This window comes from Dermacentor variabilis, chromosome 8, assembly GCF_050947875.1.
Source record: "Dermacentor variabilis isolate Ectoservices chromosome 8, ASM5094787v1, whole genome shotgun sequence".
In the NCBI taxonomy this organism is placed as follows: Eukaryota; Metazoa; Arthropoda; class Arachnida; order Ixodida; family Ixodidae; genus Dermacentor; species Dermacentor variabilis.
This window is the reverse complement of record NC_134575.1, coordinates 50,622,483-50,648,795: the sequence shown is the minus strand read 5'-3', so window position 1 is coordinate 50,648,795 and position 26,313 is coordinate 50,622,483. Positions and strand designations below refer to the sequence as shown.

General features: G+C 48.4%; 1 protein-coding gene and 1 pseudogene across 1 annotated transcript; both read right to left on the bottom strand.

Moving 5' to 3' along the window:
- Positions 1–5,243: 5,243 nt before the first annotated feature.
- On the bottom strand, positions 5,244–11,881 carry LOC142591396 (fatty acid synthase-like). Its single transcript, XM_075703723.1, has 3 exons — positions 11,825–11,881; positions 10,896–11,153; positions 5,244–5,357 (listed from the first exon to the last, which is right to left on the bottom strand). Exons 1-3 carry the CDS (start codon positions 11,879–11,881, stop codon positions 5,244–5,246), a joined length of 429 nt encoding a protein of 142 aa, XP_075559838.1.
- A 2,700-nt stretch (positions 11,882–14,581) lies between these two features.
- The window catches only part of LOC142591395 (fatty acid synthase-like), a 97,578-nt pseudogene continuing 85,846 nt past the window's right edge, over positions 14,582–26,313 (bottom strand).

Here is a 26,313-nt window from a genome sequence, read left to right as displayed (position 1 = left end):
TCGAACCTAAGAACACAAGCGAAATTAACGCTGTGAAACGCGCAGAGGAGGCTGGATGAAATCTGGAAAAGCTTCAAGCAGCTACTCGTCGGCGTCTTGGCTGGCCAAGTGTATGACGGCTGGCAACGCTGTCAAGAGGGGCAGCGGATGTAAAACGAATGGGGAGATGGCCATGGCCTCGGACGTATGGATGTAAGTACGAAAAGTACCTGGGTCAATCCCATGGAAAATTTGGGCCCGTATTTACAAAGAGATGTTCCGCCAGAATTGTTCCCAAGAAGAAATGTCAGCCATACCCGATGCTGTACATACCATTATGGAAGGAGGCCCATAAATATCGAAAAGCACTTACAAACAATAAAGAATCTTGAATTTTCGCAATTTTTTCAAGCCTTTCGAAGACAATTAAACTTTCCTCTATCGTCCCCTGATATTCGTCTGGCCAATTCGTTCATTTAATCTGAAGTTAATGACACTGTTACCGGGTATGTCGGCTAGAGCAATTTCATTAACGCTATAACGAAGGCGCCTTCAACGAAATTTTGAAATTGATTTTTATTCATTTTATATTACAGGTTATAAAAATGAATAACATACAGAAGGAGGTCCCATAGTCAAAGACTGTAAGAAGCAGGTGCAATGTGTATATATCGGCCTGGCTTTCTTTAAGGTCTAATGTCTGCTGGTCCTTTCTCAAACAGGCCGCAGCAAAGTACAGTGAAAGTTTTGCCCCAAATGTAGGAGCCCACCACCCTGTAGCCCGCATGCTGTAACAAACAGTTAAGGGAGTCTAGACACAACTATTTATTGTGGGCTAACTTGTGCTATGGCGGTAGATAAAAAGCACCGCCGCTTTCTGAACAGATCAAGAATGTCTTCTTCTCTCTCGAGCATCGCTTCACCTCTTCTTCTTGTAGACGCTGACAACGGCCATCTTTGATGCGAGTGCGTGCGGTGAAAACACGTGCCATTATTTCGTCGCCTTTTCCTCCAATACGCCGTTGTCCTCTTGAGGGGGCGCACGAACCTGCACGCGTTGTTTAAATATGTTTCTGCCTTGTATCAATACTTACAACCTACAAGTATGTTTCTGGTGCGCTGTATGCCACATGAAGTTGGGGCTGCACTCTACCATGGGGAGCATGCTATGGAGCGCCTCATTAAATATTTGTTCTTTATTACTTACCGATATCTTTCTGATAACTGATCTGAACGCCGGCCGGATGCCACGCCAGTGATTTCATGGCGTTACGCGATTTTCCTTTCCTTTCATTCCTGACACGGAACTGTTCAAAATTGGAAATTCGTCCGTGGCGCACACTTTATTGTGGTTTGGGACGGAGCTTCAGTGTATATACATATATATATATATATATATATATATATATATATATATATATAGCGTTGACTCCCATGATCCGGCAGTGAAGCAGGTTAAATAATCTTATAGTCGAAAAAGGGTTGTAGCCGTGATATGCCGTCCCTCGGGGATGTGCATGCAGCACTACGACAGTACCTGCGTTCCTGCTTTTCCTTAGTGTCGCTGGAAGGGAGTACTTGCGATTAAACCATGAGTCGAAAAACTGGGAGGATAGAATTGCCCCGCAGGAAGCAATTAATTAATGTACGGAATTCTGCGTGCCAAAACCACGAGCAGATTATAGGGCACGCCGTATAGTGGGGGACTCCGGATAAATTTTGACCACGTAAGGGGGGGGGGGGGGGGGTTCTGTAACGTGCACCTTAATCGAAATAGGCGGGGGTCTTTGCATTTCGCCCCCATCTAAATCTGGCCGCCGTGGCCGGGAATCGATCCCGCGACCTCGCGATTAGCAGCGCAACACCAAAGACACTAAGCAGCCACAGCGTGTCCCCGCATGCACAAAGGACTTCTGGTAATCAAATCACCTCCGACGTTTGTCGAATGGGTGCCGCAGGACTACAGTAGGACAGTCTGGCGGGATAGTTGGTTCATAGCTTGAGACGTTTCTTACAACTGCGTTAAAACAAACGAGGACATCAGAAAAACACACACGCCACACCACGAGCGCAGACTGCCAACTTTTTATTTTTGGAAAGCAAGCAACATACATGTATTTCATTCAGGAACCTGTGCACGTGTCCGCACTGTCACTCTCATATGTGCCCATAAACATGAAAACGTAAAGGTTATCTGCAGGCTAACAGTGTTTCCAGCTATTACCCGGTATTCTAGCATAGGCCCGAATTTCGTTTCGCACACTGTTAGCTTGATAGGAAAGCACTAGCCAAAAACACTAAACTACACGCTGCGCAAACGATCAATTATTTCCTGCTTTGTCGTAGACGCGAATGGTATTAGCACGAGAAGACTGCTTGTACAGCATGCGAATCCAATGCAGCGTGTCGATCCCACAAAACGCCGCCGCATCGGGCCACTCAACCATCCACGCGTACTTCAACCTGCAGGGTTTCTAACGCTCCCTACAGAATTAAACACGTTTTAGCCTCGGCATTCTCCGTGACCCGAGTTATAGGTACACCGCCGACGACACTGTGTAAATAGGTCCCGGAAAGGCACTATCTTAATTAAAACTATGCTCACGGTGGCGAGACACGTACACGCCGAAATGCCTTGATACGATCCGCGTCACTCAGTTACGCGAATCCTATCAGCACGGCTCGGCGGCTGCGTCCGCCGAAGCGTGCTTGTTCAAACTTTCAAGCGCATCGACCGGAGTTCGCCCCCCCCTCCCCCCTCTAACAAAGGGCGAGCCGCTGTGCTTACGCTTCGCGAAAAAAAGAAACGCGTTTGCACGGAAGCGTGGTTTCTGGCGGATAGGTACCGTAAGTCGCGCGCTCGCTCTGACAGGTATAAGCGAGGAGGCCCTCGGCATACAACTCGCGGTGCTCGCGTACCAACCGCGTGCGCAGGTTTCAAGCGACCGGTTTAGTTAAAATCTAGCGAAACGTACCCAGTGCCATATCGCGTCAGCCGAAACGTACAAACTATGCTTGCGCGCTGCGAGCAGCGGCTTGTAAAACTTACTAATTGAGACTAATCGCGTAAAAAAAATACGTCTTGATAAGGAAGCGGGGGTGCATTCTGTACCTATCTGGCCGCCGAGGGTCTGGACTATCTTTGACGTGGGATGCGGGCACAATGGCGGCGATCGCGGCGCTCCCGTATGTCGTGCTTTCAGTAATGGCGGGCATATTTCGAACACGTTTCAGTGGCGCCGACGTTGAAATCAAATCGGTGGGAAAGAGCCCAAACTGCTTAGGAACTTGCGTCCTTCTGGCGCGATCCGGCTGAATATGGAAATGTACGTTCTCGCTGTCGGTGTTTCTTTTCGTTCAACCACCTGAAGAGACGCAACTTTTCAGGTGGTTCCTCGTCGAGTCGCCGGAGTTTGGCCGCGTTCTCGCGCTTGTGAACCTCGCGATCAACGTGGCCGTGACGTCTGGCTTTCGTCTCATCTGTGAGCACGCTCGGATGGAATTGCCGACGGATGCGCATCGCTTCTGGATGCCGTTGCCGATACGCGGTACCGTATCGTGTCAGACGCCCGTGACCGTTCGTAAATCACAAGGGGCTGTGCAACTTAACGAAGCGTGCCCTTATATTCAACTTCAACGTTCAAAAAATACAATCCCAGACAAGCAATCAACTGACATATGCAGAGCATCGGGTCACTCAGCATTTCTTGCATTCGCTACGTGGTCGTTGGCTTTGGAATGTCATTCAGTTTGCACCGGAGGAAAGCTTCGCGTTCAACCATCTTTCTTTGAGCAAGGGGCTTTTGATTTTTTTTATTGTACATTGTTAACAGCGAAGAACAGCTCCTGCCGTTTCAAGTAGGATGTCCGTGACTATGCCTCTGGTACAAATCCAATAACTCACGGCATGCCTCGGCTTAACTATGGGTCAGGCACTCATGGTTGCGCAGTTCCGCCTTCTGTCGCTGTGCTGTCCCAGTCCAGATCACCTAGGTCATATTTCATGTCAACGCTGAATGGTGTAAAATGTGACCTAGGTAATCTGAACTTATATCCAAGTGACCCCGTCCTTATATCGTCAGCTGAAGTGCATCGAATGGCTTTCATGAGCTTGGATAGAATTGATAATTGTTTTATTTTGGTCTGTTAGATCGGTATACGTGGCACGCCACTCTTTTGGATAGCACCGTCGGGTAAGGACCGTTACGGTGGGCCCGCCATCTAAGATGCTTCCTGGACATGACCCTCCTCCTCCCCGGTCCACGGACTGCGTGTCGGGTCAATGGAAGCACGTGGTGGTACGGGTCGTAGAGCAAGTGTTCTCGTATGTCTTCAATTCCTCCGTTTATCTGCTTTTTTATGCCCAATTACATTCGGGTATGGGGGGGGCCCAAACTTTTTTTTTTTTTGGTACTCCACTATCTTCAGGATTGGCCCGCATTTTTTAGACCGAACAATCTTCGGGGTTCGACTCACCACAATCTGTTTCAGGCAATGCCAAGAATGCCATTCTCATTAAAGAAACACACGCACAGCTGCATTGTGCCCAGGCTCGTAGATTCACAACCCAATTTTCAGCAAAGCTGTTTCTCTGCGGCCGTTGCACTAGCAAAATTTCGAGCGAAGCTGGCGATGAGCAGGTGGGCCGGGCGATGACTGTGTCATACCGACGACCGCTCGGCAGAAAAAGAGTGATTGCGGAGGGTACTATTTTGGGAAGCCCTTTAACAGAATACGGCTCAGCTTCCGGGGATGGGGAAGAGATACAGCGAGGAGAAAGGAGGGAGGAAACACAGCGTCATCCCGGTCGCAGTACCGGGACGACGTCCGAGTAATTTGCACCACTTGAGGTTCTCGAAACGCGCACCTAAACCTAAGTACAAGAGAGTAATGACATTTCGCCCGCATCCGAATTCGGATGTCGCGGCTAGGAACCCGAGAAGTTGTGCTCAGCAGTATAAAGCGACACAGCCAATGAGCCGCCTCCGCCGATGCTAGAAAGAAGAAAACAAAATATTTCCCTGCCGGAACATATACATACTTATACTTTTCGATTTCTAGGAAATTTTTTTCCAAGTCTTCGCTGTGAATTAAGTCTAACATTTTGTTCATGAAACAAGGACCGGCCGTTACCGTAGTCGTACGCCATCTTTCGTTCGAGTAAATTAAAAAAGATGTCTCGAGACGGAACGCAAAAGGAAATATCTTTTTTTTTTATTTCAGCCCTTTGTGTGTGTGTTTGACTTCACTTTGACGACTATGTTTCAGCCCGTAATTTGCTGAGTCATGATGGCTGCACATTCCCGGGCTCCTGGGCCCAACACGAAGTTCTCGTGAGCACCGTCGACAATCTTGAGCTCGACTCTTCCGTCAATGCACTGGGAGGTTTGGTAAGAGGAATAAAAAATATCGTCAACAACAGTGTGGATATCCGTCTTTTTTCTAATTAAAAGAGACTATAACCTGGGATCTGCGCAATGTTTCAGTAACATCCGGATGTAGAAAAGCCCCTATACGCTTTTAAACACGCGCATCTATCACTCCTTGGACTGTGCCCCGATCCCTTTACTTCTAGAATCAATCGCTGAAATCACAGACAAAAGCTGGCTGTGCTTTCACCGCCTGCATGTTTGCTTGTATCAGGTGTAAGATTCCACCCCCCACCCCCCACCCCTCAAAGCGGTACATTCCTCCGAGATCTCTGGCCTGGAACAAAACAGCGTTATGGTACCAATGCCATTTTTTGCTTTGTTTATTAGCCGCGAGATCAGCATCACGGTACAACGCTCGCCTGTGACGCCAGGGCCTGATATACGTATCAGGCGCTTTCTCGCAGAGTATTCCCGCTCAAGCTGCATCTCCGGTTTATATTTTCTTTTTCTGGTCATAATAATAATAATATTTTGGGGTTTTACGTGCCAAAACCACTTTCTGATTATGAGGCACGCCATAGTGGAGGACTCCGGAAATTTTGACCACCTGGGGTTCTTTAACGTGCACCTAAATCTAAGCACACGGGTGTTTTCGCATTTCGCCCCCATCGAAATGCGGCCGCCGTGGCCGGGATTCGATCCCGCGACCATTTTTTTTTCTGGTCAAAAACATGGAACAGGTACCAGATCGACAAGAATGCGTCTCAATAACACCAGAAGCTCTACTTCTTACGGCTAATCGCTAGGTGTGGTTTGCCGTCCAATACGACCACAACATCTATAACAGTGGCGGGCGCCAGATTCAGTTAGATCCCCTGAGCTACATTAACGATGCGCCGAAGTCACAACACATACGTGTTCTTGAATTCAGCGCCCATCGGATGGCGTCAGCTCCAGCCGCCAAACGTATCCGGGACCTTGTGGGCTGAGCACCATAGCCTCTGAGCCATCACGACCACTACTTATCTACACAGTCTGGAGCGGCAACCGAGCCATAGTAGATTTATTATTGGAATAGCGATCATAAGAATACTTCAGACTAAATTCAGCATAGACTGTTCATATATTGACTATCACCGTGATGTCTAATATGAGGTCCACGTGCGAAAATAACCCGTCGCGCCTCGCGCGCCGTGTGCTGTGGGTGCGAGGGAAAGTGCGTGAGGGTGAGCCGAGAAGAATGGTGGTCTGATGCGCGCCCGATATTAGAGAGTTTTAGCTCAGCGGGTTTACGTTTCGCTCCGCTGGCGGTCTCCACCGTTTTAGCCCGGCGGATCACTCACCCGCTCGAGCGGGGCGCTCTGCTTCCCCACCTAGTGGTCCGAATAGGAGTTACTGAGAAAGGAATTTGAATTACGCTTGCTTTTATAATGCAAGAAATGTTGAATAAAGACATATTACATGTTCTCAGTACATTATTTGTTAATAATACACTGAGTACTAATGTACGGGTCAGCGCCGCAGTCGCCGTCGTTGATGCAGAACTGCGGGGTTCATGTTCGCGGCTGCCATCTTTCATTTCCCATACACGCCCGCTCGCGTTTACGCACGCTCGCGCGCTGCGTATACCCTCCGCTGGGGAGTGCTTTCCAGCGGGCGTAAACGCTGCTCAGTAAAACCTCTGGCCGCCTCAGCGTTGTGCGCATGCGCAGTCGTGTCTCCGCTCGCCCGCTCCGCTCCGCTGGCCGTAAACCCGCTGGGCTAAAACTCTCTATTGAAGGTCACGTGATAAAGCGTACTCTACAGTGTGTGGGCGAGGGAGGTGAGCACGCGGCAACGTGATCAAGCGAGCGCGGGGAAGGGTGCCGGCGAGGACGCGTCTCCTCCTGTAGCCCGGTCGCATTTCTGCAATTGCTAGTAAGTACAGCGGGGCGCGGCATTTCTCGGGGCGCGAGTAAGAGCAGGTGCGAGAGAGAAAATCTGGTGGATTTTGCTTCTTGAATATCTAACTCTGTCTAGGCACTACGGAGAAGTTTCTTTGTGCGTGTTGTATGTGTTTGCACCCAGGCGTGCCGGCATTGCGGAACGGGGTCGAGTTTGTTTACGCTCGGACGCTGGCTGCCGCTGCGGAGCAACAGGTGAAGCAGCCGGCACTGACGCCCCATTTTGTTATTGCTGTGTCTAAAGGTACGTCGGACACACTTCCTCGCACGTTCGGCGCTGGTGCTGAGTCAGTCATGCCGGATTGTAACTTTGTCACGCCTTACGACACTCTACCGTCATAAAACAAAAAACATCACTGATTTTCCTCGGGAAGCAATAGGGGCCGTACTAGAGGCCGTCCCTGCTCTCCTGCAGAAGTATCTTCGCTCTTGGCAGGCTTTTCGTATCCTGCTGTCCGAGACTTTTCAAGAGCACTTTTGAGTGTTCCTTTTTGTGTGAAATAAACGCACAGCGCCTTAGCAACCACTGTTGAACGCGATTGCCTGATGTCACGCCTTTTAATTTATTGCATTTGCGTCTCGTCCACGTTAGGTTAGGTTAGGTCAGCATAAAAGGCGTTAGGGTGGTGCGCCGTAGTCTCACAGCGGTAACGTCATGACGATTATTGTCCTTGCGTCTTGGCCTCATTAGGTTAGGTTAACGTTAGGTTAGGTTACGTTAGTGTAAAGTGCGTTAGGGGGCGCGGCGTATTCTAGCAGCGTTTGCAGGGGCATCGAACGTCACCGGGAAAGGTATGATCTGGCACGACTGACTTAGCACGAGCGCCGCAGGTGCGACAGAGTGTCCGACACAGTGATCGCCAAACGCGCCGTCAGTGCCCACTGCTTCACCTGTTTCACCGTGACGTCAGCCAGCATCCGAGCGTGAACAAACTCGACCCCACTCCGCAGAGCCGGTACGCCTATAGGGACAAACGCATACAACACACGCAAACAAACTTCTTCCCCGTAGTTCCTATGCACAGCCGCATATTGAAGAAGCAAAAGCCCCCCCCCCCCATCCCCATGTTATATGTCGCATCCGCTCTTACTAGCGCATGCTCACAAACGTCGGGCATTAATGCCACGCTCCGCTGTACTTACTAGCAATTGTAAAGTCGCAGCCCCGGTCCTGGCTGCGAATGGCTGTCTGCGCGGTTTAGCGCATAACAGCCCGTGCGCCATATCTTGGAGGTGACCTGCTCCAGGCCGAGATGGCTGGCGGCTTCATGTGCACTCTCCCACGAGACGTTCATTTGAGAGATCGCCAGTCGTTTGTGTGCAGGCGAGAGTAACAGAGGGCGCGAGAGAGAAAATCTGGGGTCTTTTACTCCTTGAATATGTGACTCTGCCTAGGCACTACGGAAGAGGCTTCTGAACGCATGGTGTAGGCGTTTGTCCCTAGGCATGCCGGCATTGCGGAGTGGGGTCGAGTTTGTTTACGCTCGGACGCTGGCTGCCGGGGCGGTAAAATAGGTAAAGCAGCGGGCACTGACGCCCGATTTGGCGACCTCTGTGTCGGACAGACTGACGACACTTGCGGCGCTCGTGCTAAGTCAATCGTGGCGGATCATACCTTTCTCGCACCTTACGGCAATGTACCCTGTAATTAACGTCACAGATACTTCTGTGGGAGCACTAGCGACTGTAGTAGAGCCCGGACAACATATATTGAATATCTATAAGGCAGAGCGCCTTAGCAACCGCGGTTGAACGCAAGTGGCTGAAAGGTGGCCGGTGACGATGATTGTCTCAGCACCAGCGCCGTAGGCGCGAGAAAGTCTGTCCGACGTACCTTCAGAGGCAAAGTTTTGAGTGGCGTTGCACAAGTCGCGGGGCTCGGTAGTGCTGAACTTAAAGTCACAAGTTGGCGGCTACACGTAATTATATTTATTCAATTCTGTTTTTTTTTTTACTAATTGTATCAACGTATCATTATTTAGCAACATTGGCGGCGCCTCCACGACACCAAAGCCCCAACCCGGACTGGTCCGTGGGTTGGGGCTCGCCGAGGCCTGCGCGTGCCAGGGGATGTTCGCATAAAAAAATTGGCTGTCCGCTATTGCGGACAGCCGATCTTATACACCATTCGGCCTCCGCGGCCCACACCCACGAGCCGCCCTGCTTCCAGCTTTGATCCACCCGTTACCCCTTGGGTGCCATGGAGATGCTGCGCCGCCTGCTTGACTGTAACCTCAGGTGCTCTCCTGAGGCCTCCGTTTGCCGGTTACATGTGCCCTCCTGGAGCAGCGCATGTAAAGAATCCAATCTATCGTGGCGACGAAAAAAGCGTCCCGCGACTTATACAACATCAGTGAAAACCTTTCCCCTTCAGACACAGCAATCACCAAATGGGGTGTCCGTGCCCACTGCCTCACCGCGCGGGCAGCCAGCGGCGGAGCGTAAACGAACTCGACAGCACTCCGCAATGCCGCCACGTCTACGGGACAAACGCATACAACACGCCCTAAGAAACCTCCTCCGTAGTGCCTAGGCAGAATCATATATTCAAGGAGCAAAAGCCCCAGATTTGCTTTCGCACGCCCGCTCTTATTCGCGCCGCCACACAAACGGCTGGCGATCCTTCAAATGGACGCCTCGTCACTCTCCCAGTGCGCTTGGAGTCGGAGGTCATGTAATGACAAGTTTGCGAAACGCACGAAGGTGCCTTCGTGCAGCTTCATCTGTCTGTTGCACGGCAGAGCGGGACAAGAAGCGTAAAGACAGCCGGGACAGCCTTGCCTTTTGTGCGGTCTTTGTAGGCCGCGACCCTGGAGACCAGAAAACGAAGGTGTAGGCCGCTGCCATGGCGTTAATTTCCCGTGTGGCGTCCCAATACACCTATTAGGTGGGGATGCCTTCGGGTTCGGGTCAAACGCTTCTTTCCAAGCGTTCAGATCTCACAATGGCCGAGCCCCTGGCTGGGAACATCTTTGTGCCTGTTTCACCGGTAGGTACAGGCGGCAGCACTAGTCCTTCACCTATAGGTGGTGGACTAGCGATAAGACGCGGTGAATGCTCTTCCACAGGGTCGCTTGTGGTTGAACTAGGGGCACCCGGAGACCGCGCACATTATCCCTATCGGCCACCTATCGAGATGCGAACACCTACAACTAGCCGTGCACCAGACTGGGGGACATATCTACCCATTCGAAGAACTGGCGAGTTTCCGGTGGCACCAAGATATAAACCCAGTACCTCCCATAATTGAAGCGGATGCTATGCCACTAATACCGCTGCTATTCCTCTTTAGAAGGCTTACGTTTTGAGAGATGTCTTCGTTCTCATTGAGCGAGATACATTCATGTTGGCCTGCGCGCGTGAGACAACATGCCTGTTAATTTAGTTAGTAAGCAAATGTTTACTCCGATTTATACGGTCCGTAAAACTACGAACCTTACTTCGTCTAATTGCCTGATACACTATACTTTGCTATCGCTATCAATGCTTCGCCTTTCGGGCAAAGCTGCGAATGTTCTGTTCTTTACCGCAATGCTGGCAGAAAGTGCGCGGGCTCCATTGAACAAACGCGCACTACGTGTATCGCAAGCATTGAACTCACCTGGGAGACGCTGTAGTCGGCTGCCAACTGCCTCGTCGACTTGCCCGGACTTGACGTCTTGACTACCACGACGTTGCCCTGGAACTTCGCATGCGGCTCGTAGTTGGTAGCGGCGGTGACGAACACGTAGAAGGCACGCATAGCCGTAACCACGTCCTGTCGGCTCGAGCGCAGTTTCCGAAACGCCTTCAAGAGGATGTCAGCGACGGCTTCTTCCTTTGCACCCCGATTCGCGCACTGGTCCAACTGGTTGCGGACCTACGTGTAAGCGGCACGAAAATACCTAATGAACCACGAGGCCCACTCTGTTGCATCGTAACCTCTTCTCACACTTTCAAACTTGAGTACAAGTGCGGACCATTTAAACATTTCAGTGCTGAGTTTTTTCGGAGGTGACACATCCCTAGCGTCTGCTTCTTTTTTTCTCGGATATTTTAAAACTAACGCAGAGACCTATTTTTCGATGTGTAGATATAAAAAAGAGTTGCGCGAATAACCACAAATACTCTCTCAGTGTGGCCGTCACAGTCTTATCTCACAAAAGTAATATTAAAGAGAACATAGTGCGGCAGAAACCCGGAAACATACCGGTACATCCGTGATGCTGAAAGTGTTAAGAACGCTTTTTTGCTAAGGAATCGCGTTCTTAACGGCGCAAGTTAGTGAACGCTGCCCGTGATGCGGCGTCCCGTGATACGGCGCAGTGCTGGTGTAGTTTAGGTGCAACGATCGCGCAGCTTACTTTTCAGGTAATCCTGTTTTGATTCCAGAACGCTACTAGTTGTATTCGCTTTGTTTGACGCAGCTATACGTACCTACAGATAGAGAGTGGCCATCTCATCGATGGATCGCACCGGAATGTCGGGCGTCCATTGGATTCCGACGGCAGGCACGGGAAGGTGACTGGCGATCTCTAATAAATCACGTACGTGACCCTGGATCGAATGCGTGAAGAATAACGGGGAGGATCCCTTGAAGCCATTCATTTCTACTAAGACACTGTCGGGGACCATCTTCTCAACGAATGCCAGCCGTGGCACCTTGGACGCCTTCGTGGGTTCTGCGAATGTACGAAAAGTTCGGTATAAACTAATTACGAAAGTATTAGATTCCTGGTGCCAAAACAGTTCTGGCCCAACTGTGTTCGTAAGCGAGCCTGACAAGATTGTTGTCGCAATTGACCAGGGGTATGAATGACGGCATTAGTGAATAAAAGAACAAAACCATCTTACGCTGTGCTGAACTCGGTAACTTGCAATTGAAATTCCACGTCGCTCCGACTACAATAAACAGCGCATGATTCAGCGTTTGCGTGAGCTTTAATGCGCCGAAACCACAGCGTGTTTCACCGTGTGTATGCTTAAACTTCTTTAATTCAGCGATCAAAAAGCGAAACTACTTCGCGCAGTTCTATGTGGGGATAAGCCATGATCCTCGAAAACTAAGCTGCATGAATGAATGAAAGAGCATGATAAACTGCCCTCTGATTACTAATTACCAACACTATTTTTGTAGTTGCACATTTTTCTGGCCGCGTTTGCCCACGCATAAACGAACAGAGTACAGCCGTCATAACTTATGGTGCCTACGTCGCGTACATGTTCTCGACGTATAAAAAGAAACCGAGGCCGAAAAAAAAAAAGGTCCACCGATCATTTGCCTATACAGAGGGTGTGAAGCAGGAAGAGAGTGTGCAGAGCTTATCGTTCACGACAACTGCCTGCAACTTGTCAACTTCATTGGCAAATAGCATCTTCGCTATTACGACGACACATGCGTCGCAAGGCTAGGAGGCGAAGCGTGTATTACCGCAATTCTTGAACGTGTCAGTCTCTGAGAACGGCTGTTATCTCGCCGTACACATCCGGATGGATGTACTAACAATTCTCTCTTCCTTTTTTTCCTCGTCTCTTTCTCCCCTTCCCCTGTGTAGAATCGCAAATCGAACGCGAGTCTAGCAACCCTCCCTGTCTTTCCTACACTCTTCGCTTTCTCTTTCTCTCTTTCACAATTACAACAAGGAGAGAAATAAGGCACACAAAGGCACACAGGTTTACAACAGGTAGTTTCAGCTGGCTGCCTAGCAAGGAGAGGGGGAAGAGGAGGATGAAAGGGTGGAGGTAATGAACGACAAAGACAGGGGAGCACAAACGAAGTAAACCGCGTATAAAATCCGGTGGTAGCAAGGACAGCAGACAGCGTTCTACTGACAGTTGTTCTTAAACGCACCTGCTCTTTTTCACCATAACCGCCTTGCGAATAACATTGCCCGGCGTGATGGCTTAGTGGCCACGGCATTGCCCTGCTAAGCACGGTATCGCAGGATCAACGAAATAGCTCCTGTTAAATACTGTGCTGACGTTCCAATCCCGGCCACAGCGGCCGCATTTCGATTGGAGCGAAATGCAAAAACGCCAGTCTGCCGTGCATTGGTTGCACGTTACGAAACTCCAGGTCATCGAAAGTAAATCGTAGTGCTCTACCACGGCGTGCCTCATACTTGATTTCGGCACGTAAACCCTCCGAATAGATTTCTTTATTGGCATAGCAATTATACTGACGTTCCAAACAAATTTTTTCCTGTCGGCGTCGCCGTGAGGGACCACATATATGCACACGTATGTACATATATGTATGCTATATGTTATGCCATCTTATATGGCATACAGTATAGGCAGGTTATAGTGCCGCACCGTTCTATCTCCAAAATTGCTCAGGCCAGGCCTTACATACATGGCAGTGTCATTCCTTCGAATTTTGTGAATTACAGCCCGCAAACAAATGTAATGGAAAAAAATATCGGCAGCGCATGTCTTTTAGCTAAAATCATCTCAGACTTAAGTATTAAAAGTGCGAAGCAATCACAGAGCTGTAACCTGAAAATGATGTAATGTTATTGGCGCGTCTATGCGCAACCTTTGGGTTCGATCCAGGAAAAACGTTTGAAAGATACCCGATGCGCAAACGTGGTGGTAAAGCTACTAAGAAAGGCGCTAAATTTAATTATTAACATAAAAGAAATTGTCCGCTGGCAGGATTTAAACAGAGGACCCCCAGCGCGAGAGCTCGCTTTTTTTTTGCTTAATCAGCTTACGTTTACTTCACACTGCCACTACGGCTACGAGTCTTACACTTCGTGGAACACTCTATCATGTTGCTACCGCATTCATTACTTCGCTCTTATAGCAAAGCTATGTTCTTTTAATTAATGCCCCGTGTGCGCTACAGTTCAGCGTTCGCATGCGGTGGGTACTTTATATTGTGCATTCTCGCGGAGTTCTCATTGTCGTGGTGTTTTCTTTTTTTTATCAGCGCAGCACGAGCGTCAGGACGAAGGCATAAACCAACCGTAGTTTCGTTTTCAATTCTAGGTGAGTACCTCGCATAGCCTGGACTTAAAATTTTTAAAAAATAATTATGGCGTTTTACGCGATAAAACCACTGCCTGATCATGAGGCACGCCATAGTGGGGGACTCCGGAAATTTTGACCACGTGGGGTTCTTTAACGTGCACCTAAATCTAAGTACGCGGGTGTTTTCGCATTTCGCCCCCATCGAAATGCGGCCGCCGTGGCCGGGATCCGATCCCGCGGCCTCGTGCTTAGCAGGCCAACACCATAGCCACTGAGCAACCACGGCGGGTTGGCCCGGAGTTCGCACCCTAAGGCAAGAACAGGCCCTTGCTGCTAACCAAATATATTGGCAATGGTGTCGACAAGGTCACGCGCTTCTGGTCTCTTCTCATCAGACCCGGATGACGTCTTCGACTTGACGAAGCTCGAGACGACGGGACGCCTCTGGTTCAGGAACATGTCGAGCACCGCCAGGCACGAGCTGATGCGCTGAGGGGCGTAGCCAGCATAGTCCAAATCGGCACCTTTCACGTTGTGCATTACGCCGACGTCACCGATGACGCCCCACTGAATGGGCACGCCTACGGGCACAGGACACGATCAAGTGTAAAGCGTCTCCTCGGAATGCTTCCGTTAGTGTAACGAACGAGCGCATGGCATGGGGATCTGAGGAGATTGATCTTTTGTTTGTCACAATCACACGTAGTAACGGAAAACGAAACTATAGAAAGCTTCGCGGAAGTTAATTGTTACGTCGAATTGAAATGCAACATTCTTAGGGTAAAATGGGGTTAAAGTGAACGAAACCATACTTTACCGCAGGTGGGGACCCCACTTACATGATCCGCTTTACGCGTGCGGTGCTCTACCAGTTAAGCTGCCACGGGGTCATCTTCCATCCACTTTCTTTCGTATTTGTGTATGTATACAAGATTATCCGCGTGAGTGTTAGCCCGGTTCGTTTCACGGTTAAGGCAACGTATGTTGGACAACCTTTTGACCACCGGCGTCCCGTAGCTTGTGGATTATAAACGGACCAAGAAAAGCTTGTCGTCCACTTTCATTTCTCCTTACCTCATTATTTCAGCATTACAATAAACATAAAAGATGGTTTCCCCTGCATTTTCTCTGGCTTGGTTATTTCTTCCTTCGTTTGTTTGTGTTCCACTTTGCGATGTTAACTCTCATCAAAATGCTGAATTCGAGAAAAACCCTATCACTAATTTGTTCCTCAGTTTCACGAATGATCACGTTTCTCTGTGCCACCTTAGCCTGTTTAAATTGACACGATAACTGCAAGTTTCTAAAGGATCCTTCCATTATAGGATCCTTCATTATTCTTTGGCCATAAAACATAATTTCATCCGTGCAACATACACAAGCCTATCTCTTTTCTTCTTTCTTCTTTTTGCGTAGATATTCAAACGGCAAGTCCTACTAGTAGCGTGTCTATTCGGTCATCTCATCAGGTTTCCACTATAAGCGAAAGCTTCTCCTGAGGTCAGGGACGATATCGATCGAACGCATCTACACCAAAGAAGCAGCCCGAGGCAAATCTAGAGAGTTCGTGAATAGATAGCTCGTAGGCAACTCGCCTCATTCAAGGCCCGAGTCGAGATCAACGACTCACCGGGCAGTCCGTCCGCAGCTCTTCTCTCGCAGAGACGCTCCACAACGGCGTTGGCGTAACCGTAGCCAGTCTGGCCAATGTTGCCGTGGCACGAGGCTACGGAATAGAAGGCGACGAAGTGGTCCAGCTTGGGGCACAGCTCGCGAGACACTTCGTCAAGGTGACGGGTGCCGTCCGCCTTGGGCTTGTAAACGGCTTCGAACGCCTCGGGCGTTTGGTTCTCCAGAATCGCATTGCGAAGAACCTGGAGCTAAGCGAAAAGTGTGAATGCTTTATAGCAACATCGAGGGTGCCAATTCTGTCTTTTGAAGAATGCGCCACGTGCTTTTTCAGTGCGTATGACATCGCGCTGCCAAGCACGAGGTCGCGGGTACGATTCCCATCTGCGGCTGCTGCATTTCTATGAGGGCGGAATGCAAAATTGCTCGTTTGGCACTCTGTGCGTGCACGTTAATGACCCCCGGTGGTCAAAAATAATGCGAACACCTCCACTGTAAGGTGTATACCCTAACCTACTGAGCAGGCTTTCTTTTTTAGAACCGTTCAACTCTGCAGTTTGATTGGATTACGTCCACATAAAAAATTCACCTAGACCACATTTCTTGCACCTTCACAATCACAAAAAAGCCTGCAGGTGCCGAACGAATTGGAAATGTAAATTATTTAATAAGTTTTGTACAGGTTACAGAATGTAAACTTTATGCCAGAACTCTAAAATGTGACAGCAGAGATCAGAAGATCAACTATCTCAAGACTTGCACACTTGGGAAGCACATATCGAGCAATTTGAAGAATCTGTCTGACGAGAGCCATGGTGAAAACATAAAGACAAATGTTAACCCGCTACATGACGGCATACTCACACCGAGAGCAAATACACAGCCGTCTGCGTTTTACATATATTGTATATGTAAATATATATCGTAATATCACGAAAGGTAGCCCGCCTAAAATTGAGAGAAAATCGAGTGAAAATATGAGGTGGGCTAACTTTCAATGCATACCTACAGGAACTAGCGCATAGTTTCTTATAAAACTGGAAAATCTTGCGAAAAACAGGGGGCGGCCATCTCTCGCGATGTTACGATATATATATATATATATATATATATATATATATATATATATATATATATATATATATGTATATATATATATATTACGAAAGTATTTTACATATATTGCTCACGCTTGCAGCACAGATACAGTCAGAAGTGTTTCAATATGTGTGCGTGCGGCACGTACAAGATATTGTGATTTTGATGAGTGCGTTTGCATCTGATGCACTATCGTGGTATACACCGTTGTGAACATAACGCTTCTGGGTTTATTTTTCAATCAAGCGTCCCGAAAACACGCAGTCTGTTAGCGGACATGCCGTATCAGTGAAAGATTCCAGAATAATTTTACAGCGGAGCTGCATAGGTCTACTCTCCCATACATTCTTCAATGTCCGTGTCTCAAAACTCCCACGCCCTCTATGAGGAGGGAGAGCAAACAAGTGAGGTATGTACTGAAGCCTGGTGTAGCAAGAGGAATTCAAAGAAACCGCCCAATACATAGGTGGTGGTGGTGGCGGTGGTGGTGGTAGCAACATTACTGTAGAAGGAAGACTGGGAGAGGGCTGGGCCGCTGGGAGAGCTAGGTTGGGGCACATTGGGCCGCAACTTTAGCCGCCCACTCTGCTAACCTAGCTTGGAGTAGACGCCCACCTCCGGGTGACCTCATGCGATCGGCCCCTTTCAGTTAGGCCTGGGAGCGCGTGCTACGAACATTAATTACTAGAGCGAACTCTGGCGCTAGTGCCTATGGTAGCTTCAATCGGGGAGGCTCAGTCAGCATGGGAATCATGGGAAATACATGGATTTGCCTAAACTTCGTCCTTCTGGCATTAAACGCCTCTTCGGCTCCGTAAATTCGCCGTTTTCAATAAAGTACTGTGTAATTAAAGAAAGACGCGGTTTCACCCGGAAGACGAAGCATCGACTGCCGCAGCAAATTAGCAGACCTCCAAACGAAGTAAGGATAGTGCTTTTATCGGCCGTATCAACTTGTAAACAGTCTCTTGCTAACTAGATTAATAAGCATGGTGCCATGCGCGCACAGCAAACATGAACACATACATACCCGTCGATAACTGCGGGCACTCGCTGCCAAAACACTGGCGCGAGGAAACGCGGCAGCAACAGCGAGCGAAGTTTTTTTTTCTTGTTACTATCAGAGCGTATCCGGTGGTGGTGGTGAAATCTGGATCTGATCAGTAATCACGCTCCTCGAACTGAAATCAGAAAAAGAAACACATTTACACGTACACGTTTCTTCCTATACGTGTGCCAAAGGTTATTCATCGCGCTTTGTATAAGCACTTACCGCTGCAAGGCTGAAAATGCCACCGACGGGACCTAGTCTCTCGGCCTCTTCGATGATGCTCCGGGTTCCCTGCTTCGTCGAAACGTCGTCCTTGCTCACGACAACGTTGGCCCCTGCGCGACGTAACCTGCGGAGACACAGCCGCTGGTATCCTGTCCGCACACCGAACCGCGACGTAAGAAGGAGCTTGCGACAGCCACGGTTCACCATCCAGTCTGCGAGCTCCAGTCCACAGCCGCCGAGCCCGCCGGTGACTACGTAGGACTCGTGCTCGTAGAAGCACGGCCGAGACGTGACCTTCACTCTGAGCGGTGAGGCGGGCGAAGTCTTTCGTGGGCTCTCCTCCGAGCGGATCTGCGACCAAAAGAGAGAAGTCGGCTGTGAACGAGGACGCTGGCCCACTATGACGGCCAGATTCGTCGAATCTCTGTTGTCTCTACGGCTGTTCCGCAATGTCTTTCTTTTTCGTGTGCGATGTTCCCTTGTAATACATTAGGCATGGTTCCTACCGTGCTCGGTTGCCAACTACATTGAGCCTCTCAAGATTGGAACGCGAGAGCAAGCCGAACGTTCAGCTGCTCCCGGAGCAATCGTAGTAGTCCCCGCGATCGAGATTTCGTGGGACCTCGGTCGCGCTTCTAGTAAGCTCTCGGAGCTGGCACCCTGCGCTCTGAATAAACCAGCCGAATGTGTTCCGAGCGCTCTATTTCGACCAGCTGAATGCGAACCTCACCACGAGATCGGTCCAGAGTAGCCGAAGGCAGACGGAGTGTGATGTCAACATAAATTTGTTGATATATATTAACCGATGGTTTCTATTCTCATAGCTATTGTGTATAAGCTGAAAATTCTAATTTTTTCGCACGCTGTTCTATTTGTTCACTGGCCTGTGTAACACACACAAGACAGAGGTTCGCAAGTACACTCATGGAGATTTTGAAGACATCAGCAATTGTCGAATAAGGAATATAACAGTCTGGAGCCAATGTCGAAAGGGCACTTGTATCGTGATATACCTGACGAAGACAGTCCCCTCTTGAATAAGCGGTGGTTCCAGCCTATAACATCCCTTGTCCGACGACTGTTGACCACTACCATAATGCCATTTTACCAAGAATGTGGTTGAAATAAATAAGCAGGTAGCTTGTACATTGTCTACTTAATTGTAATACGCTTTCCATGACAGTAATATAGCGTATGAAAAAGCGACGATCGCACGGCATGGTTCTCAAACTCAGCGCCTACGTTTTCACCCTCATCCGGGCATCATTCACAAAGAATTGTTTATCATTACTAGACGTAAGACTCAAAAATTGCTTAGGTAAGTTTTGTGAAATTTGGTGCTTATCTTGAGAAAAGCTGGCGAATGCTATTTGAATTACCTTCATTTTTTTTATTTGCAACGTGTTTCGTTTTTGTAGTCCCTTGCCATGTCATTATGCTTCTTCCTAGCTGAAGATTTTCGCCGAGCGTTTTGAGCATTCACACTATACCCATTCTCGCCTTGGGTTGCATGCAGCATGTGAACAAGACTAACTAAACGCGAACTACGACCGAGGAGAAACGGGAACCTGATAGGGAACGAAGATCGTATTATACGACAGACAGGTAGTGAAGCCTGCAATAAGAAGTCAAAACAGTCTAGACGATGGCGTTAAGAAGAATACTCCGGGAAACGCTTGGAAGTAAAAAAGGAAAACGCAAAAGCCGTGGGCGTCATAAGCCGAGAAGTAAAGTATTAGATAAGCCAGCTTAAGGGAGTGAAGACTGCTTTGACTTCTCGTTAAGGAGCAGGAAACTAACCGTACCTTACAAGCAACAACAAAAAACAGTTCTGTGTCTCGGCGCCGCACCTCTCCTCTTGTAGTTGGCCAATCTCCTCTTTCTCCTTCGTGACCTTTTTGTACTGCTCGCCGTGGGCACTCTTCTTTCTTGGCAGCGGGCTCTCAATTTTCGCAGAGTCGGCAGAATGCACTGACACTCACTGCCTCGTGGCTGCACATTTGACCTTCTGGTGTGCTGTACAGACGTTGTGCGTCTCTCCGCCAAGTCCTCGTCTACCTGCTCTCACTTTATTCATCCTCTTCTGTTTTCTGCCGATAACTGGTGGCAAGGCATTTGTAGCAACCCTACACATTCATTCGCTTTTCCGTTTTCTTTCATTTCTGCTCTCGTCTAAAGAGAAAGATAGAAAACATAATAAGAACAGAAGATGTTTGCGGGGCTTGCTGCTCGTTATAGAGAGATTTAATGGCATGTAGGAGACAAGAAATAAGAAAAGAACGCGATAATGAGAAGCAAAAGAATACGCATTTTCGTGCACATGATCGAGTCATGCGAATCTTTAGCGAAATGTTTAGCCAAATGCTGGGGAATTAACACACGATGGAACCTACGTGAAGTGAAGCTTCAGTGAAGAGGTAAATAAACGCGATACAGCTAATGGTGATGCATACAAATGCTCTACTTGTAGTGCAACCCGTAATCTCAAGCAATGTTGATGTTTCCTCACCACAGAATGTATATACCTTTATTCTATTCTCATAGAATGTCTTATGTTTATGTACACCAATGTTGTGTTGAAGCATGGAGTAGGCAAGAACAGCGTCGTTTCTAAAAAAACAAGCAAGTGAAGCAGGGGTAATAAAATTATGTTTTTTTCAGTCGCACTCATTGAGCACTTGGACCTCCATCGAGGCAGCCTAAGCCATAAATATTTCAAGTTTACCCTTTCTACAAGAGCTTTTATTTTTCGCAGCTGTCCGGAAGCAATCGTGTGAATTGATTACTCGTAATTTCAAATTTTTTGGCAATCACGACTAGTGAAATCACGAAATAGTGGATAAAGAGTATGGAGTTAGTTGAAACATTTGATAGAATGAAACATGGTTATTATTACACTTGGGTCAAACGGTTACAAACACAGTAACCTAGTAAAGTGTTTTATAGAAATTATGTTATAAAAGGAATTATGTTACGCAGCGTGAAGCCAATGTCGTCTTATACTGCCGTGCTAAGTGAAAGGAGGATTTACTTAGAAATATTTCGTCGATGTGCCTTGGAAATGTTACCCAAACCAATCAATATAACGTGCTCCAGCAGCTTGCTGGAAGTTTTTTTTTTCTCTTTTTTTCGCATTCTAGCGGCCTACAGTGCTACGCATAATGACAGCAGTTGCGAGGAGACCCTAGAACACGTTCCCGGTGACTGTCCTCGTTGCGATATGCAGAAGAGAATCGCACGCGACTGCCATATAGTTAGCTTTGATTACACAGCCTTATCAGAGCAAGCCATTTTGAAATTCCAACATAATAGACCATCGCAGCAGAGGGCGTCGAAGACTGTGCGAACGATACTAATGGTAACAGTCTTGGCCGAAACTGTTTTAACCGGAATGGATGTTCGTCGTGCTTCGTGTGATGTTATGCTCTGACAGTGTGCGGTGATCGTGACAGGATATGAGTGTCTGAGCTGCCTGTCTTTCTTTCTCCACTTTCTGGTTATCTTTCTACCTCCGCCTCCCCCGTTCTCTAGTCTAAGGTAGCAGACGGAATTTCCTGTTCTAGTTAATATCCCTACCTTCGTTCGCTCTCTCTTCTTTTACCTCTTCGATTTTCAAAGTCCAGAGAAATTCGACCAGACAATATCGCGTACCCTACGGAAAATAAAAGCCAAGTCATGTCGTAAACATCAAACCAAGGCAAAGTACGAAACAGTTGACGAAGCTCCTTAAACCAAGATGCATACGCTCCAGCATGGTGGCCTCAAATCTGGCAGCTGAGAGCTCATGAGCGGGCTAGCTGGGTCAGGCTGGGCTGCACTTCGAAACAACTTGCTTCGAGCAAGCGTTGTCAAGTCACCTGTTGACCGCTTTTCAGTTTCTCGCTCTGCAGTTCAAGCAAGAGAGACGTTCACAGAAAGGCAGAGGCTTGAAGTGATCGACAGTGCTTGGACGAAAAGTTTCACAGGAGTAAACGGTTTGGCAAGATGACTCGTCTTTCATCAGCGCAGCCTGACTGCTGCTATTGCTCCGACGAAGACTGGCCCCCTTATCGAAAGGCTGACTCTAGGCGACATTCCTTGCTTGGCCACATGATTGCTATGCAGGTGTTTTAATAACTGCTGTTTTTCAAAGCCAAAAAAACCCTGCCATAAACCCTCTACCACGCAAGCATCTGCGGTAGTTCGGATGTAACATATACCGCTGGTGTTTGCTTTTTTTTTTCAGTTTAGACAGATTATCTTACTTGTATGTGACCGATAACGCTGATTCGCCAATTCATGTCGATTTCATGGCGACGCGAAATTCATCGGCGCGAGAAATGGCGACGTGCAGGAAGGAAACCGAAATTCGTTAACTAACCTTTTAATCATCTACAATAGGGCGTATCGCCCAACTGCGAAATTGAAGTTTAGCACTATGTTGAAGTCCTGTCTGCTTAGCAGAAAGTATAAGGCTAGCACCGTTTTGTAGACTTCCGCCCTCAAAATATGCTACTAAGTACGTTGTCTTTCCTCAGTGCTGTTTCCTCTAAGCCCTCCTCCAGCAGTTGAGGATGACATTAACTGAGCAGAGAGTACACCTCCTTGGAAGATGTTGCTGAGTGACCGGACGAAAGCGATGCTAGTGCTATAAGTTCTACTAAGTAGGTATGACTAACTTACACCTCGGCTTCAATTCCACAGTTTGAATATGCTTTCTTCTTTCTCGGGTTTAGCAGTTTAGCAAGTTATTCATGGAGTATTTTTAATTTTATACTTGGAATTAGCTGCACAGATGGTCCAAACTTATTTTCCCATTTATCCGTTGACCTAGATAACGTGTGCTAGCGGCAATATTCGTTAATAATGAACGCGCACTTTTCTTTTATTTCCGGTAGCAATTATAAAGACGCCCGAGACGCGTTCGCGACCACAGCGCCACCGTCGCCATGCTGTCAAGACGCCGACGCGCCTGGACAACACCTCCTAGATTCTCTAGAGGGTGTTGGCCTGGCACGGGCCGCGAGAGGCGGGCTAGTCTGGCTGAAAAAAAAAACGGCGGAGCCAAGTGGACCCTCCGCTGTGCTCCGCTCGGTCCTTCCGGCTGCAAAAAAGACGGCGGAGCCAAATGGACCCTCCGCTGAGGTCCGTTTGGTCGGTTTGGCTGAAAAAAAAAACGGCGGAGCAAAGTGTACCCTCTGCTGCGCTCTGCTCGGTCGGCTTTGCCGGAGCCAGGGCAGCGCTCTAGCGTCCGCTGTGGGCACACAACACTGTACGCGCACACTTCACCGTTCCTTCTCAGCAGCTGTACGCACACCGCGCTCTTGTGCGCGCACACACTGGGCTGAGCGGAACATGCAGCGAACGTCCAGTTAAGTCAGTGTAATTCTTGCTTACAGGTTGCGGACACTGACGGTCTTTTACTTCCTTCCCTTTTCCACCTCGCGAGGTGCGACGGCTACTACGCCTCACTGGCGGCGCTCCTCGCCTCCCGAGTAACCTTCGGCCGACCTGCTCAGACACGTTGCCCTTATTTTAACGCCAATCTTCGGTGTCGCTTTCGATGCTTCGCCTAGAAACAAAAGCGCAAATGTATCTTTTATATATATATATATATATATATATATATGTGTGTGTGTGTGTGTGTGTGTGTGTGTGTGTGTGTGTGTGTGTGTGTGTGTGTGTGTGTGTGTGTGTGTGTGTGTGTGTGTGTGTGTGTGTGTGTGTGTGTGTGTGTGTGTGTGTTTTCTGATTGCTCAAGGGCTACCATTTTTTACTGCTTGGAAGCTCACATATCCAATGCACTATTGTGCGTGTTGAGTGCTCAGATATTCGAACTTCGATGAGAATTGAGCGCGGTGTTTGCGTCGCCCATTTTGCCCTTGTCTACTGGCGCTAAAATGTTTTTGCAAGTGCATAACTAAATTTGCGCGGGTGAAGAAGTGCTATTTGTCCATCAATATATCCACCTACCTCTCTCTTCTTCCATATATATATATATATATACACCCCGCACCTCCACCACTTTATAATACCGAGACCGATCAGGTTGTCCAGCGCTGTTTATCCCAAAAAGGCAACCCAGCTCATGCGCGAAGAAGTCAAAGAACAGGGAAGATGATGGCTATGTACAAATGAAAACGACGTAGTACGTTATTAGTGCTTACAAGATATATATATATATATATATATATATATATATATATATATATATATATATATATATATATATATATATATATATATATATATATATATATATATATATATATTTCTGTTCTTCTATGTCTATCTGTCTATATATAAGCAGGGCTCACCTCGAGCATGACCTTTCCTATGTGCTCTCCGGATGCCATGAAGCGGAATGCCTCCTCGGCCCGGTCCCTTGCGAAACGAATGGCGTCCAGCGGTCGCACCGCGCCCGACGCGACGCCCTCGCCGAGCAGCTGCCACCCGCGGCGCTTGTCCTCCACGGCGTGCGGGCCTTCGCCGTACAGCGATTCCAACAGGATGCCGCACACGACTGCGCTCTTGAGGAGCACGGACATTCCGAGCGGCGAGTCCCCGAACATGTCGAACTTGCCGATCTCCAGGAAGCGGCCATGGGTCGCCAGGCAGCGCACGCTGGCCTGCAGCCTCGCTCCGGCGAGCGAGTTGAGCACGAGATCGACACCTGGTCGGCAAAGTGTTGGTGTGAGTTAAAGCCGTCAACCTATTAAAGGGAAGATCCTAGTAAATACGAGAGTTTGTTTAATAAAGACCGAAACTGATGCTCCGAATTCGTTATTTATGAAAATTATTCATAGGCGACTTTCATTTATTCCTGTATGATCCCCAGTAAGCGAAGCACACGCTTGCCGCCATTTCTACCTATAACGTTAGTCAAGCCTTCTCTTGATACCTACGTCAACATCGCCGCTAATGTCTTAACTCTACCTTGTTTCACGTCAAACCGTAGTCCCCCTTTACCGTGCGGTATATATATAAAAGTCCAAGAGTGAAGCATCTGGACTGCGAAACGGGTAAGTGGGTTGTTGCGAAGCTTTGGAAAACGGTAAGAATTTGCATTGCTTTGGCGTGCACAAGACATGGAATATTGGACCTAGGGATGCACTGGTGACAATTATTAAGTTGGTGTCGCAGTATGGCCTCACTCATGCCACCAAGGTGTATACGCGCCGTGCACGCCGACGGACGCGCCACTGGTGGCGGCCTTGCGCAGAACACGCGGGAGAGGAGCCTGGCGCACCCCGTAGTTTGTTGTGTCGTTGATCGTGCTTCTCTGTCTTATTCACGTTTTCAGAGCAAGATAGGCCACACTATTCGCACGTGTGGGGTGGCCAAAGCTTCAGGGAATGTCGAAGAAGAATTGTTGCATGGTGGGGGCCTCAAATACCGCTGAAAACGTGCCGGCGATCATTCCCGGCAAAGCCTCATAGCGGGAGCAACGGTAGCAAATATGGATCGTCTCTTCGAAGGGAAATTTCTTGTTCTCATCCTTTCCTTTGTCTCGTCGGTGTTGTTTTTCCACTCGATCATAGTTAGACGCGTAAGCAACGAAGTTCGTCTGCAGTGCAGCATGAGGTTTAAAGGCATTTCGCAAATGTTCGGGATACTGTTTGCCGCCTATATTGTTTTCCACTTCTTTACCGCATTGCGCTAGCTAGGCAGCACGATTGAACGAGCGCATTGCGTTGTATGTTAAAGCTACTGAAGTTTGCAAGAACTGAAATTGTTGGTTTCATGTGGCGCGGTAAATCCTCGCACCAGCTGTCGCGCACTTCATGTTTTTACATCTATTTTATGCGGGGCTTCGCACACATTGCTCCATGCATAACTCTTTCGATTCTTTTGAGCTGCGAAGTTTTCACCCTGCCTTGTTTGTAAAGGGTCTAAATCACGCTGTGTCTTATCGGAATGATACCAAGGAAGTGCTTCTTTAACAGCTTTATTCTTTTCGCTCGAGGGCATCTTAGATACTGTTTGCGTTTTTGGAAATGTGTTTAGAAAATAGGTAGTTCAGGGCGAGAACTGCTAATAGCTGCTGCATATGGTATTTTTGTTCCATTTCTCGCTGAAAAGT

What these genes read in the sequence shown, in the direction of transcription:
- LOC142591396 (XM_075703723.1), bottom strand. Translation starts at nt 11,881, where the DNA reads ATGAATGGCTTCAAGGGATCCTCCCCGTTATTCTTCACGCATTCGATC. An exon ending in CGCATTCGATCCAGGGTCAC is followed by an intron (nt 11,154 to 11,824) that starts GTACGTGATTTA and finishes GCTTACACGTAG; the next exon opens with GTCCGCAACCAGTTGGACCA. An exon ending in CCGACTACAGCGTCTCCCAG is followed by an intron (nt 5,358 to 10,895) that starts GTGAGTTCAATG and finishes CAAACCTCCCAG; the next exon opens with TGCATTGACGGAAGAGTCGA.